General features: G+C 31.1%; 1 protein-coding gene across 5 annotated transcripts in view; it reads left to right on the top strand.

Moving 5' to 3' along the window:
• LOC148603237 (calcitonin receptor-like) overlaps nucleotides 1–11,914 on the top strand; it is an 83,500-nt gene extending 71,586 nt beyond the window's left edge. For all 5 annotated transcript variants that reach the window (XM_088551545.1, XM_088551546.1, XM_088551544.1 and 2 more), the window contains 3 exons: nucleotides 1,512–1,647; nucleotides 8,830–8,871; nucleotides 9,292–11,914. In XM_088551545.1, the coding sequence (XP_088407671.1) occupies nucleotides 1,512–1,647; nucleotides 8,830–8,871; nucleotides 9,292–9,435 (322 nt within the window). In that variant the 3' untranslated portion in view covers nucleotides 9,436–11,914. The remainder of the gene's footprint in view (nucleotides 1–1,511; nucleotides 1,648–8,829; nucleotides 8,872–9,291) is intronic.
• The last annotated feature ends 868 nt before the right edge of the window (nucleotides 11,915–12,782 follow it).

The following is a 12,782-nucleotide window of genomic DNA, read 5'->3' as shown; positions in this document are numbered from 1 at the left end:
GAAACAAACTCACAAAACGACACTTGTTTATATTTCTAGTTACATGGGATATATTAGTGGATTGCATATCATTTTGCGGTTAGGGATTGCCTATAATAGAACTATTACAAAACAGGCGTACGTAATATTAAATTGCGTGTTTTGGTTTTTTTCATTTTATTATTTTCTATCACACAAAACACTGCAATTTTGTTTCTCTCACTGGTCTGCATAGCAACAAGTGGCTTCTGTCTGCATGTAAACATTAACTATTAAACCTGGCATGTTTTTAATGTATAATTGTGTTTGTAAGGAACCGAATCATCTCCTGCAAGTTAAAATACGTCGTGCTATGAAAAACCCCATAAGCTTGATATTGAGTGACCAAGATATAACCATTTTTGTGACTGCAGATATTGTGATTATAAATGTATATGTTTTATGGTAAAGCATGCTTTTTCAACGAACGTATTCAAGTTCATAGTATGTTTGTTTGTCCGTCTGATCGTTATTTATTTCACTTTGTTAACTCATATTTCTATGAAAGAGCATTGATTAATATAAAACATTGAAAAATAATGTTTAACATTTTCATTATGTAAATAACACAATTGTTTTTCAAAGGTTTCATGAGATAGCCTTTAATGTTGCTACACTTGTATCAATTTAAACGTTAAGTGTGCATTTCAGCATTTTCACTACGCTTGGAATTACAAACCTTTACAAAGCGACCAGTCTTACACAAATCCTTGTCATTCGAATTAATAGACCGATACTGAGGATGTTCAACACGTAGGATTTCGATTTGTTTGGACATGGACGATTTATATATTTATATCTATATTTCAGTTGGTGGATTTCTCTCACTTTCTTTTTAGCTTTAATTGAGACTCGTTTAAATTTTTTGTTTTGTTTTTTTTTTCTGTCGTAGGGCTTAGGGCTATTTTTCAATGTGATTTTAAAAACCGTTTTAACAAATCGCAATACAGATTATTAAGACTGAATTTATAAGGAAGTTACATATATGAATCAGATACCAGACAAAGACGACTTTCCTAAACATTTAAAAGGTCTATTTAACATTCGTAGTATCCGATATCCGACTTTGCTCCGATATGTATAATATGACGGGGAAACAATATTTTGATACCAGCTATAGTACTGAATATGAATATATTTGCCCTGTGTCTTTTTCGTACTTCGCGTATCACTAAAAATCATAATTAAGGGTAAATTCCATGGGCTGTCAATAGTGTTTTGCAGTTTGAATTTTGTTTAATGAAATATTTGCTTTTCGAAAATCACTTGTGATATAACTATGTTTGAACTGCTATTTGAACTCATGCATTTTGTTGAAATAATTATATTGGAATATAAGTAATTCAGTTGAATTTCCCTTTATGAAACAATAAATTTCTTACAACAAAAATTACGTTTATACTGATGTACTCCCCTTACTAAATATTATACTCTATATTATATATTTGTCAAGCTTGGACGAGGAAAAGGTGCAATTATATTATACATTTCAGGAAAGCTGCAAGGGCAACATTGATTCTGATTCCTTTACTTGGAATACAGTATTTACTATTTCCCATAGCTCCTGAGGAGGGATCCAGTCTACACGAAGTTTATCTCATAGTTGTGGCTTTACATTTGTCATTACAAGTAAGAAAGACATAGTATTTATTTAGCGTTCTTCTTTTTGTATTTTTATTGTGTCATTTTAGAATTTTTTTTTCAAGATTATTACAAAACGAATTAGTTTGCATCAAAGTCAAGTGTTTTTGTTATTTTGTTCATTTTTTGAAAAAAATGGTGTTGATTTTTCAATATCGAATTGTACTTTTGATGTATAATTTGTCTACTTTCGGAAAAAAAAGAGAAAACATATTAGGAAATAAATTAGTGAATTTGATTTCATAAATATAGCCCATTGTATGAAACGCGGAACTAATGTCACAGCTAATTGGTGCGCTTACATAATATTTATATTTTCAAATATTAGAAGATGATGACAACAATTATTCAACTAACTCTTGTAGATCTATGGTGAATGGCAGCTCAATTATATTTCTTCTATGTTATCCGCACTTTTTTTTACATTGCAAATTCAGTTTGACATTCATGTACTTTTGAATTAATGAGTATAAAATATGAAATTAACGTTATGGCACTATGAAGGAAGTTGAAAGAATATTAGAACTTCGGGGTTTGTTTATGCGACTTCTCTTTCTGAAAATTACTACGATATAGATAAAGTATGAGTTTGTTATATTCATTTAATATGAGATATGATCACATCTACTTTAGTGAACCGTCACAATGATATAATTGATAACTGAACTGAGTTTATTGATTGATTTCATTTCCATTGTCGGGAGCGGTCAAACATGTATTTTTCAGTTAATATCTTTATATTTTAAATAGCTTCAAAGCTTTGTTTATATTTCCTTTCCAAACTGCCTGTGTTGTAATCCTTTTTCTGAAAATGAAATGAAAAACATTTCTAAATGCAAAAAAAAACTATTGATCTGTCATTTATGCGATGATAATGATAATGACGTTTACAAATTAAAAAAAAAATCATGAAAAACGTGTCAAATATTTAAGGATGGGAAATCAGATAACATTCGATGCATTTCATCAATATGTTGTTGATTTTGATACATTTAATATGATTAATAATATAGGGTTATTGCATGAAAACTGGTGAATATTGTCCCGAGCAGAATAGTATATTGCACGAGCTTCCGATGTAATGCATTTGACAACTTTGTATGTGTTTTATTGCACTAGTTCAAATATGATGCATAATAAATATATGAACTAGTGCAATATGAATTTATGAATGTTTGATAAATTGTAGTAAAATTGAAAGGAATGAATTTTTGTTTGTATTAGTTGAAAGAAAAATGGAATCACAATAACTGTCACCAAACACGGAAATATGTTGACCCATATAATGAGGTCATTGCCATTTTTAATCGTCTCCGTGGAGACGATTATAAAGAATTGAAAGCAGAAGAAATTGAAAACCAACATCTCATTGGATAAAAATCTCAAATAACGCAGAAGTGAAGCGCCGATTATTTATGATTGGCTGACATCCATCATAGCATACTCTAAAATCAATACGTAGAACCGTATGCGCTTACGGTTTATTGTCATTATTTTGGCATCTTCTTTAGACTGATACTGGCTGAACGGAAACCAGTCTTAAATCAGAAGAATCGGTAAACTTCGTAAATAGTGGCCACGATCAAATTAAAAAAAAAGTGTTACGATATACATTCAATATGGTATTGATATGTAACAATAATTTCAAGAAAGTTTTGATACTATCAATGTTATTTAATATTCGCTACATTATCTATCGTGTATTCCCGTTTTATTTTCGCGGGCTTTTCGCGCATGAATGATTTTGTCGTAAACATAGAAGAAAGTTTGATCATGCATGATTGACTTTGGTTACGTTTTATGTCAAAGTCAATTTCTAAGACACTTTGTACCCTAGGATGATGTAATTTGTTGTGGGAATATATCTTTGGGAGTCTCTCAGCATCAAGATAGATAATCAATGTAAGAAGCATTAATATAGAACATTCAAAGCTCTACCTTCCTGCAAAATTTCATCAAAATTCATAAAGTTTGATAGAGCTGCAGCTCTTAAACTATACAAGATAGATAATATAAGGAGCCATAATATAGAGCATTGAAAAGTCTACCCACCCGCAAAATTACATCAAAATCCAAAATGTTTTGAAACATTACAGCCCCTAAAAGTTTTATTTTTTACCGAAAATTATTTCCCGTATATATTTAAAATTTATATCTTTTATAATTTTTAAATAAGAAAAATATAACATTTAAGGACATTCACGTATTCTATTTTAACGCTAAGAGACGAGCAGCTTTTTTGAAGGCTGTTATAACAACCTGTCAATATCCCGTTCAGCCATTTAAAAACGTATTCGGAACGTCTCCGAATTTTTCCAGGTACGAATGAAAGTTGGCGTGCAAATACTGGGATATATTGCATGCTTTGTTCTGATTTGAATAGGAAAATATTTATTATAAAAAAATATGTTATCGTCGCCCCCTTTTTCATATCCCAATGGGTTCGATTTTCTCGTATTTGTAACAATGTTTTAGATTAATTTTAACGAATGAAATCTTTGTATAACCGAGAAATTAGTACATCTAGGTTTACGATATCATAAGCTCGTAAAAACTTATAGTTTTTGAATATGACACGGTTTAAAACTGTTAATAAAATATGTTATCGACGTCCCATTGTCATCATCATATGGTGTTTACATATCACAATTGCTTATTAAGAATTTAAATATTTTCATAATCGAGAAATTACTACATTATGGTTTTTGATTTCACAATAACAGATGTTCTGAAAGAGTAATCAAGGGAACCAAGGTTCTAGTGGTAATAAAAAAAAATGTAATCCAGAGACAAAGACCAGACATGAAAAACAGACATACATAACAAAGAACATAAAGTAACTAAAATAATACATACAAAGTAACAAAAACAAATGGGCAACTCGGATTCCACTAAAAACTGGGAGCATGGACCAGGTGCACCGGTAGGGTAAGCGTCCTCTGCTTTATAGAAATACCTGCCGAGTAGCTCATAAAAAGTCAAGTCCGGGGTTGTCGAAAGAGGAAAGGAAAACTATGACACGTTGAATAAGTTTTCATGGCGCAGATGGATACACTGTAACGATCGACGAGTTCATGATGACGAGTTGTGATATGAACACTCCATATGACAAAATGACAATTCTGAATGAAAAGTCATCACGTTTGTCGTATAGTTTGGTCAATGGTGTTTCTTTAAAATAGATTTCTAAGTGTAGGTCGAGATATGAGGCTGACTTCACAGTGTATTACCTTAATCTCAAGTCATTTCGGGTAGATGTGATGTATCAAATACCCGAAATAGGATTGTTTGAAGATAATATGTCATCTATACAGCGGAAACTGAGATTGAAGGATCTAGCCAAACGATATTCTTTCTTTCTGATCAAATCAGCTTTAAGTCAGCCTCATACGAATGAAGGAATAGGTCAGCAAGTAGAGGAGCACAATTTGTTCCCATTGGAATGCCGACCGTTTGTTGAAAAACTCGTCCACCACACTGCACAAATACGTTGTCGATGAAAAATTCCAGCATTTTGTAAACAACTTCTTCTGTACATTTAGAAGATGATTTGGAATTACTTCTTACAAAGTATAAGGAATCTCTACCAAGAACTATATATTTGTATCTATTTGTAAAAAAAAACAACGATGTATAATGTTTTTAAGTCGGGATTTTAACTGAGTATGGGAAATAGAAGTATATAGTGTTGAAAAATCACAAGGTTCAATGCTATTATGCATTATGTTCTGATAATAGTCTTGAGCTGATGGTCTCCAGAAGATCTTTCGAATTTCAGAATCCACACTGAATTAATACCCCTACGGGAGTAACAAGTGTTGTGGTAGGTCTGCAGACCCTCCTTGAGTGCTGTGAGTGTAGAAGTTAAAAGTTTTGAAAGAGTTTTTGGTGGTACATTTTGCAGATCCAGCTATGTAACGTTGTTTGTATGGATTCTTGTGGAGCTAAGGAATCCAGTACATAGACGGTAAATTACAATTATCGTCTTTGGTAGAGAGAACAAACGAGGATAGCACAGATTTATGGTTTTCCATCAACTCTAATTTGGATAGTGTGGTAGCAGTATAGGTTTTATCATTGTTATTATTTATACGTCTATTTCTACGTCTACCTCTGATAATAAACATTTGATGTTAAACGTTTTGCAGACAAAAACAATGTAGTTTAGGGCTTTGGCTACTGGTACGACAACATATTTGTCATGTATAGTAGACAATGTTTTTGCTACATCGGGGTCCTTACAAACTGATGTAGCATTGGCACTCATTGACCTATTTAAAACTTGCATTCATGTCAAAATTAAAGATCTCACAGCCTTTAACCACTCTGACAGAGAATCAATGTCTTCTGTTCTCGTTTTATCTATTCTCTTGCGTAGTCCTGATAAACGATTAATACGTGCGGGTATCGTCCATCCTATATTTTATTGTAGTATTCTTCAAAAAGCACGGAAATACTCACCAAATAACTTGACTAAACCGTTAAATGCGCATTCACTTTAATGTTATGTTGCTTAAGTATTTTCCTGTGCCTGTGTATAATGTTTTTGATCCAGCTGAAGCCTGCCCAGTTATGTGAGAGTTTTCTCGTCGTTCATTGAAGACCAATTGGGTTGCCTTGGGCTGACATTTTTCATTCCGGTGGGGTTGTTGTCTCTTTGCCATATTCACCATATCCATTCTCCTTATATCAATACTACCCAGGCAAATGTGCCACATCAGATAATCATATGGTGATCGATTTATATGATAATCAGATGGAAATCATATGATTTTTTCATATAATTGTTAATTGTCTTTAATAATTTTATGATTTTCTGCCTGTTTTGTTTTGTTTTGTTTTTGTTTTTTGTGGTGAATCATTGTATGTAAACTGAAGCATATGATTACCATAACACGCTCGATTCATATCATAATTAAATGTTGCTAATAATATTATGTGTGACCCTTTTGGGTGTGTAGTATAGAAATTTATTAATCGTTTTAAAACGTGTCATTTGCAATTCATCCAATCAGTTCTTCAAGTCATCAATTCAACAACTTCAAATGCATCGAATTGTTATCCATCCTTATTTTTATTGTCTCAATAATTTGTCACGAGTTTAAATTTGAGTTTTCATGAAATCTTTTTAATTTGTAAACGTCATTATCATTACCATCGCATAAATGACAGATCAATAGAAAATATTGATAAGCCTGTATAAAGACATATTTTGTTGATATGATAATTTGATGGTAACATAATCATCTTACACATTAAAATCCATTTTTTCTCTTGCAGTTAGAATTTATTTACAAGAAAAAGATCACAACACAGAGCGTTTGGAGAAAGCTTTGAAGCTACTTGAAATATAAAGATATTAACTAAAAATACATTTTGATTCATATTTCACCACTCCCAGTAATGAAAATGAAAAACCCAATCATATCTAGTTACCGAATAAATTTAGCATCCTTCATATGTTACGAAATTTGAGTCATTTCTAGCTGCATTAATCAGGAATAACGATTAAAGAAATGATAACTAGTAATTGTAAATTTATGATTATGTGTTATTATGCAGTAAAATATAAACAACATCTAGTTTCAAAGGACGAAATCAAAATTTTTCATGGTTAAAAAACTTACATAAATAAGTTTTGTTTATTCAATTGATGGGATTAATAAACAAAATTTATATTATTGACCAACAATATAGAATGATTAGCAACATTTTGTCCTGTAAAAAATGAGATTTAAAGAACCTTTCCTGCTTATTTAATTTTTAATGAACTTTCTGACTCAATCGACTTGTTCTTTGCTTAGCGAATTATTAACCTATAAATTACGTTTTAGCTAACATTTAATAGACTTTGGAGCTCTTCTTGTCAGAAGGACTTAATACTCTTATGTACCAAACATCTGATTAATGTATTCAATTTATAGTTTTAGATTAAAATGTCAAGCCAAGTGTAAATATATACAAGACAAAAAGTAATAAGTTTACTGAAATTCAATTTCTGCCTTATATATATATCTTGATCTTACAGTGTGTTTAAACGGAAGGTGTCTTCTTCCAAGAAGGTGTATCCATTTTAATTTCCGTTGCAGATACAAATTACTTTATAGTATCATTTTAGTCGACAATAACTAAGTCACTATGGTGACACTCCGATATCAATTTAAATATACTATTGTAGACATGAAAATATAAATACCAAATATGTTGGCATCCATTCACCTTTTCTACGTGTTTCTTTTCTATTATTTTTAACTGTTTCTCAGTTATCTAAATAGGATCTCATTGATCACACTAAGATCTCATTGATCACACTATGATCTCATTTATCACAATATTTACATATTTGAGTGGTATCATTGATTTTTCTCTCGTTACTTACGCCACAAAAACACATACGTAACTGTAGAAAAATAATAATGGTCTACAATGTGGTATACAATAAAGAGAGATCTTATTTAAAGTACAAAAACATTTAATCATAGAAATAATTTTTAATTTTAAAGAAAATACTGTAAACGTATACATGTTTGCGGTTGCTAATTTACGCGGATGACGTCAAATGAACATTTTTGCGGTTCAAGGAGGTAGGTCAGGGTAAGGGACATAACTTATGAAGTCAGTGATATGTTCGTATCATATTAAATTTTACCAAAGACTATCAAGCTTTCATTTGACACAGAATGAAATTAATCTAAGTTACTTTGATGCTTACATGACATTCATGTAAAATGCTGAATACAAACGTTCCAATGATTTTTAAGAGTTGTGTCCCTTACCGTAGGTCTACCTCCTTAAAAATTATTTGAGTTATATTGTGTTAAAAATTAATTTCGCGGGTACTGTTTTTCGCGGTTTTCTGCCTACAGCAAAACCAGCGAAAATTATTACACAGTACACGGCGAAAATTAGTACGTTTACAGTTCTCAAGTATAATTTTCATTTTCTTGTTTTTGTCATTATCAGAAGACACTAACATTCATGTTAAGGGAGTATTAATTAGTGCTCCCGAGACGAAGTCGCTGAGGTCTGCAGCCTACCCTGAAACTTTTCCATAAGCAATGACTTCCACTTGTTTCCTTTATCACATTCCCGTAACTGAAGAAAGCTATTTCTATTCTTGTTTTGAAATACTAGAAATGACTTGAAATATTTTTTTTGGTTTTTTTTCAGGGAGCCTTTGTATCGATTATATTTTGTTTCTGCAATGGAGAGGTAAGATATACCTGAGTTGACGAAAACTGTTTTATATAAAAGAATGTTTGAAAGATTTTAAAATGCCACTCATGTTAATTTTGCTACATTTTCAGCATGTTGAACACGTATTTAAAGGAGTAACAACTCATCAGCAGCATAAGAATAAAAAGCCATGGGGTGATCTGTATCCAAAAATACATGGTTAAAAACTGAGGTTTGAACGTCAGCTTTTTTAAACAACGTTTTATTAACAATCGTGTTTAGCGATAACCGGCCTATTTGTAACGAAACAGATAGGATAAACGTAATAGTTTTATATGAGATATACAAATATAAAGAAATTTCAGCTCAAAAAGGAAAAGTCTGCTTCAAGTAATTCGAATCAAACTGTATTAAAGACAATGGATATTCTTTCTTTTTCTTATGTTATTATTTTAGGTCATTACTGTACTTAAAAGAAAATGGGCTTTACACAGAGAGAGTACATTCAGCAGCAAAAGGCACAGAGCGCCATCTTCAATAGGAACGACAACTTACACATTGGTTGATCATGTGTCAGGAGTTGCAACGTCAGTCACGTGATCAAGATATTAAGGAACTTGTTTAATCTGTTCAAGTACGATCTTAATGAAAAAGAACTGTTAAAACAAAGCGTCATTCATAAATTGAACTGATGACTCATAGTCATGACATAGAGTATTGCAGAAATGTGGGCAAAATAAGGGTTACATCATCATGGTCTTATTACAAGAGATTCTGCGATTTATCATTTGAACTCACTATGTATTCGCATTGTTAGATCATGTTTTTTAATGATTAATATTGCTTACATAAAGTTTATATTTTGCTTTAGAAATCAGTTGCATAAATGTACAGTCTGAATACAAGTTTCGTAAATGCTTTGCTGATACTTAATTTCATCGATCTGCATATTTTATATCAAGAAATAAATTGCCCGATGTTGGAGTCGCTCGTGAACATACATACTGGGTTATGGTATATAAATGTAAGAAACACACGTTCTGGTGAAACGTTTTAGCGATATTTGGCTTCTTTCACCAAAAGAACAGATCTGTGCATAGTGTCTAAATAGTTTCCCGCCTTTATTTTAACTCTAACTTGTCATACTATTTATTGGTTGTTCTTACTCTACTGGTACACTTGGTCAATCCTGTACTTTTCAGTTTAAAGATGGTTACATTATTCTTAAGTGTCTGCATGCATTCTATTAATGAAGTTGTCTATTATGTTTTGTCTATTTTTTTGTTCTCTAGTATTAATATCCTGTCTAATTACGATCTCTATTCTCGAACTTGCTTATTAGGGTGTTGAAAAAGAGAATGTGATTTAGCAGTTTTCACAATCTACACATCTTGTAGCGTGAAAAAGACTAGAATTGGAAATCGCTTTGGAACTAACAATCTCGTGTAAAGTATCTGAGGTTGCACTGAGCATACATTATAAGAATACTGGGAAAATGAACCAATAATTAGATAATAATCATTACTTATAAGATGTTAATTATAACGTTTTCCATAACGTTTAAATTGATACAATTGTATTGTAAAGAATTTCTTCCGAAACAAGAAAATTGGTCAAAAAGCATTTAAATATTCTACAAAAAAAGGAGATCATAAACACAATTGCAACTGAATGAACAAGATTGATTTACCTCTTTTAAAAATCGGTTAATATTTGATAATTTCTATTACTACGATTTGATAGAGAAAAAAAATTCAGAAGGCATATTTTCACCCATTTAAACATAGTTTATCCGACTGCGACTTTTTCCTTACGATTAAATATAGAAATAATCTTCTTATTAGAAATCAACAAGTAAATCATTCGCTTTTAATTTATCATTGTCCATGCCTCCTACATTTATTTCAATTTTTAGATAATCAATTACGAATTTATGAATGTATAAATGAATAATAATGTTCATTAAAAAGCAATCGATTTTTACCACACAATACCCTTCTTTAATATCATACTTATTAATAATTCCATGAAATATGGAGAAATGCACAATATTTACATCCCGGTGGAATGTTTGTTAATATGTATTTTTAAAAGCCTTCTCTTTGGTGTCAGTCGCTTACGTTTTACATCATTGATTCCAATTACAGATTAAGCTCCGAATGTATCTTGTCTATATAGTATAGATTCTCCTTTAGTGATTCAAATAATTTCTCCATTCCTGATGGTAAACTTTATCATAAAGAAAAGAGAAAAAGTTTAAAACAAGAATAGGCTGAAGGAGAATCGGTTCATTCAATGACATCTGTAAAATTGAAAAAAAAATGTAATGGGGAACTTTAATCAGCACTCGTTTATTTCAAAATCCCGTACATTTATAATCACTTGCAAAGAATGGAAGAAACGTCACTCCATTGCATAACAATAATATACTTCACAAGCTTCATTGGACACCCTCGTCTTTGTTTAGATCGTTTGTATTCGGTTTAAGTAAGCGTAAAACTTTTGTTCTGAAACAATATGCTTTTAAACAGTTGGTATTATAAAGAATTGAATAGGACATAATAAGAAAATACATTGATGCAATCTCAAAACTTTGGTATTTATAAAGAGTTTTTTCAGTCATATGCAATCGTAGTCTGCTTTCACAGTAAATGATGCTTATTTAAATACGATATGCCGATATCAGATCATGTGCTAATATTAAAGAAAGAGTCTCTCAATTACTACTTATCGTATTTTTTCACATATGAGTATTTGCGAAACATATTGTCGATGCAACAAGCACATAACATGTATACTTATAAGTTAAGACTGCAATATAATTTTAGCCCAATGCTACATGTGTATGTTTTTTCACGCTTTCTTTTAAAATTGGTTATACCATTGATCAAACGGTAGTATTCACGGGTTTAAAGTAGTAAATATGTACAGGATGATAAATTTAATATTTATTTAATTGTCATTGTTTCATAGCTATATTTATGTCATGAGTTTTTCGTTATCAGCCTGTAACATAGTGGATTACAAACCATTTACTTGCTGTTTTGTTATTTGCAATAAATATCCAAACAATGTTAAAGTTGTCATTTGCTATTTCCTATAACTGGAATAGAATATTAGTGTGTTCTTGATGTAAATCACTATTGAAGATATTGGACGTCATTTACAATAATTTTGACAGTGTAAAAGACAACTAAATGAATGAAAAAAAGATGCACTTCTTTAAAGACAAATGGAATATCAAATCGGGTTTTTCATCAATGAATTCTTTTATATTTGTGTTCCAACTTGAATCATAAGGGAAAAAAGGTCATTCAGTATTAAAATAAAGCTAAAAAAACAGAACAAATGAGCTTGTCACTTAGTGTGTCACAATTACTCTACGGCATACTTATCCAAATTTGCAGTATTACAAATTTCAAAGTATCTAAAACACTGAGGCTTTATTCTTTGTTTTTAACATGGTAGAATTTCCTGGTGATGGGTTAGGCTTCTTATTTCGATAATATTGGTTTTGGGTTCTTTTTTTATACAATTGATTCTTGGATTAAGATCTTCCTACATATTTAATTGTAATGCTGCTAATGGGAGGTTTCTCCACGAAATACGTGTACAGCATATCGACATTTGCCATATATATATATTTAGAATGTTTGTATTTACAATGCAAACGGGAGCCCTAAGAGCAGAATTAAATTCATCCCAGAAGTACGTCAACCATGTTTAATTTACATAGTAAGGTAAAACTATGGGTTTTCAGGTATATTTTATCAATATCTTATAGTAGTTTTCAAAAGGCTAACACTAGTTAACAATTCAGTAGTTGGGTGAAGAGTTGTAAGAGTAGTCAAGGATGTAAACCAAATCCACCGTCAATTCTACTCATGATAATACAATACCTATGAATTGGTGTATAAAAGGGTCTAACTTTCCTAACGCATATCGTT

The sequence above is a fragment of the Perna viridis genome, chromosome 11 (assembly GCF_037379345.1).
Source record: "Perna viridis isolate PV_CMFRI_1.1 ecotype Kerala chromosome 11, ASM3737934v1, whole genome shotgun sequence".
Classification (NCBI taxonomy): Eukaryota; Metazoa; Mollusca; class Bivalvia; order Mytilida; family Mytilidae; genus Perna; species Perna viridis.
Note: the sequence above shows the minus strand (reverse complement) of the source record. Positions and strands in the feature narration are given on the sequence as shown.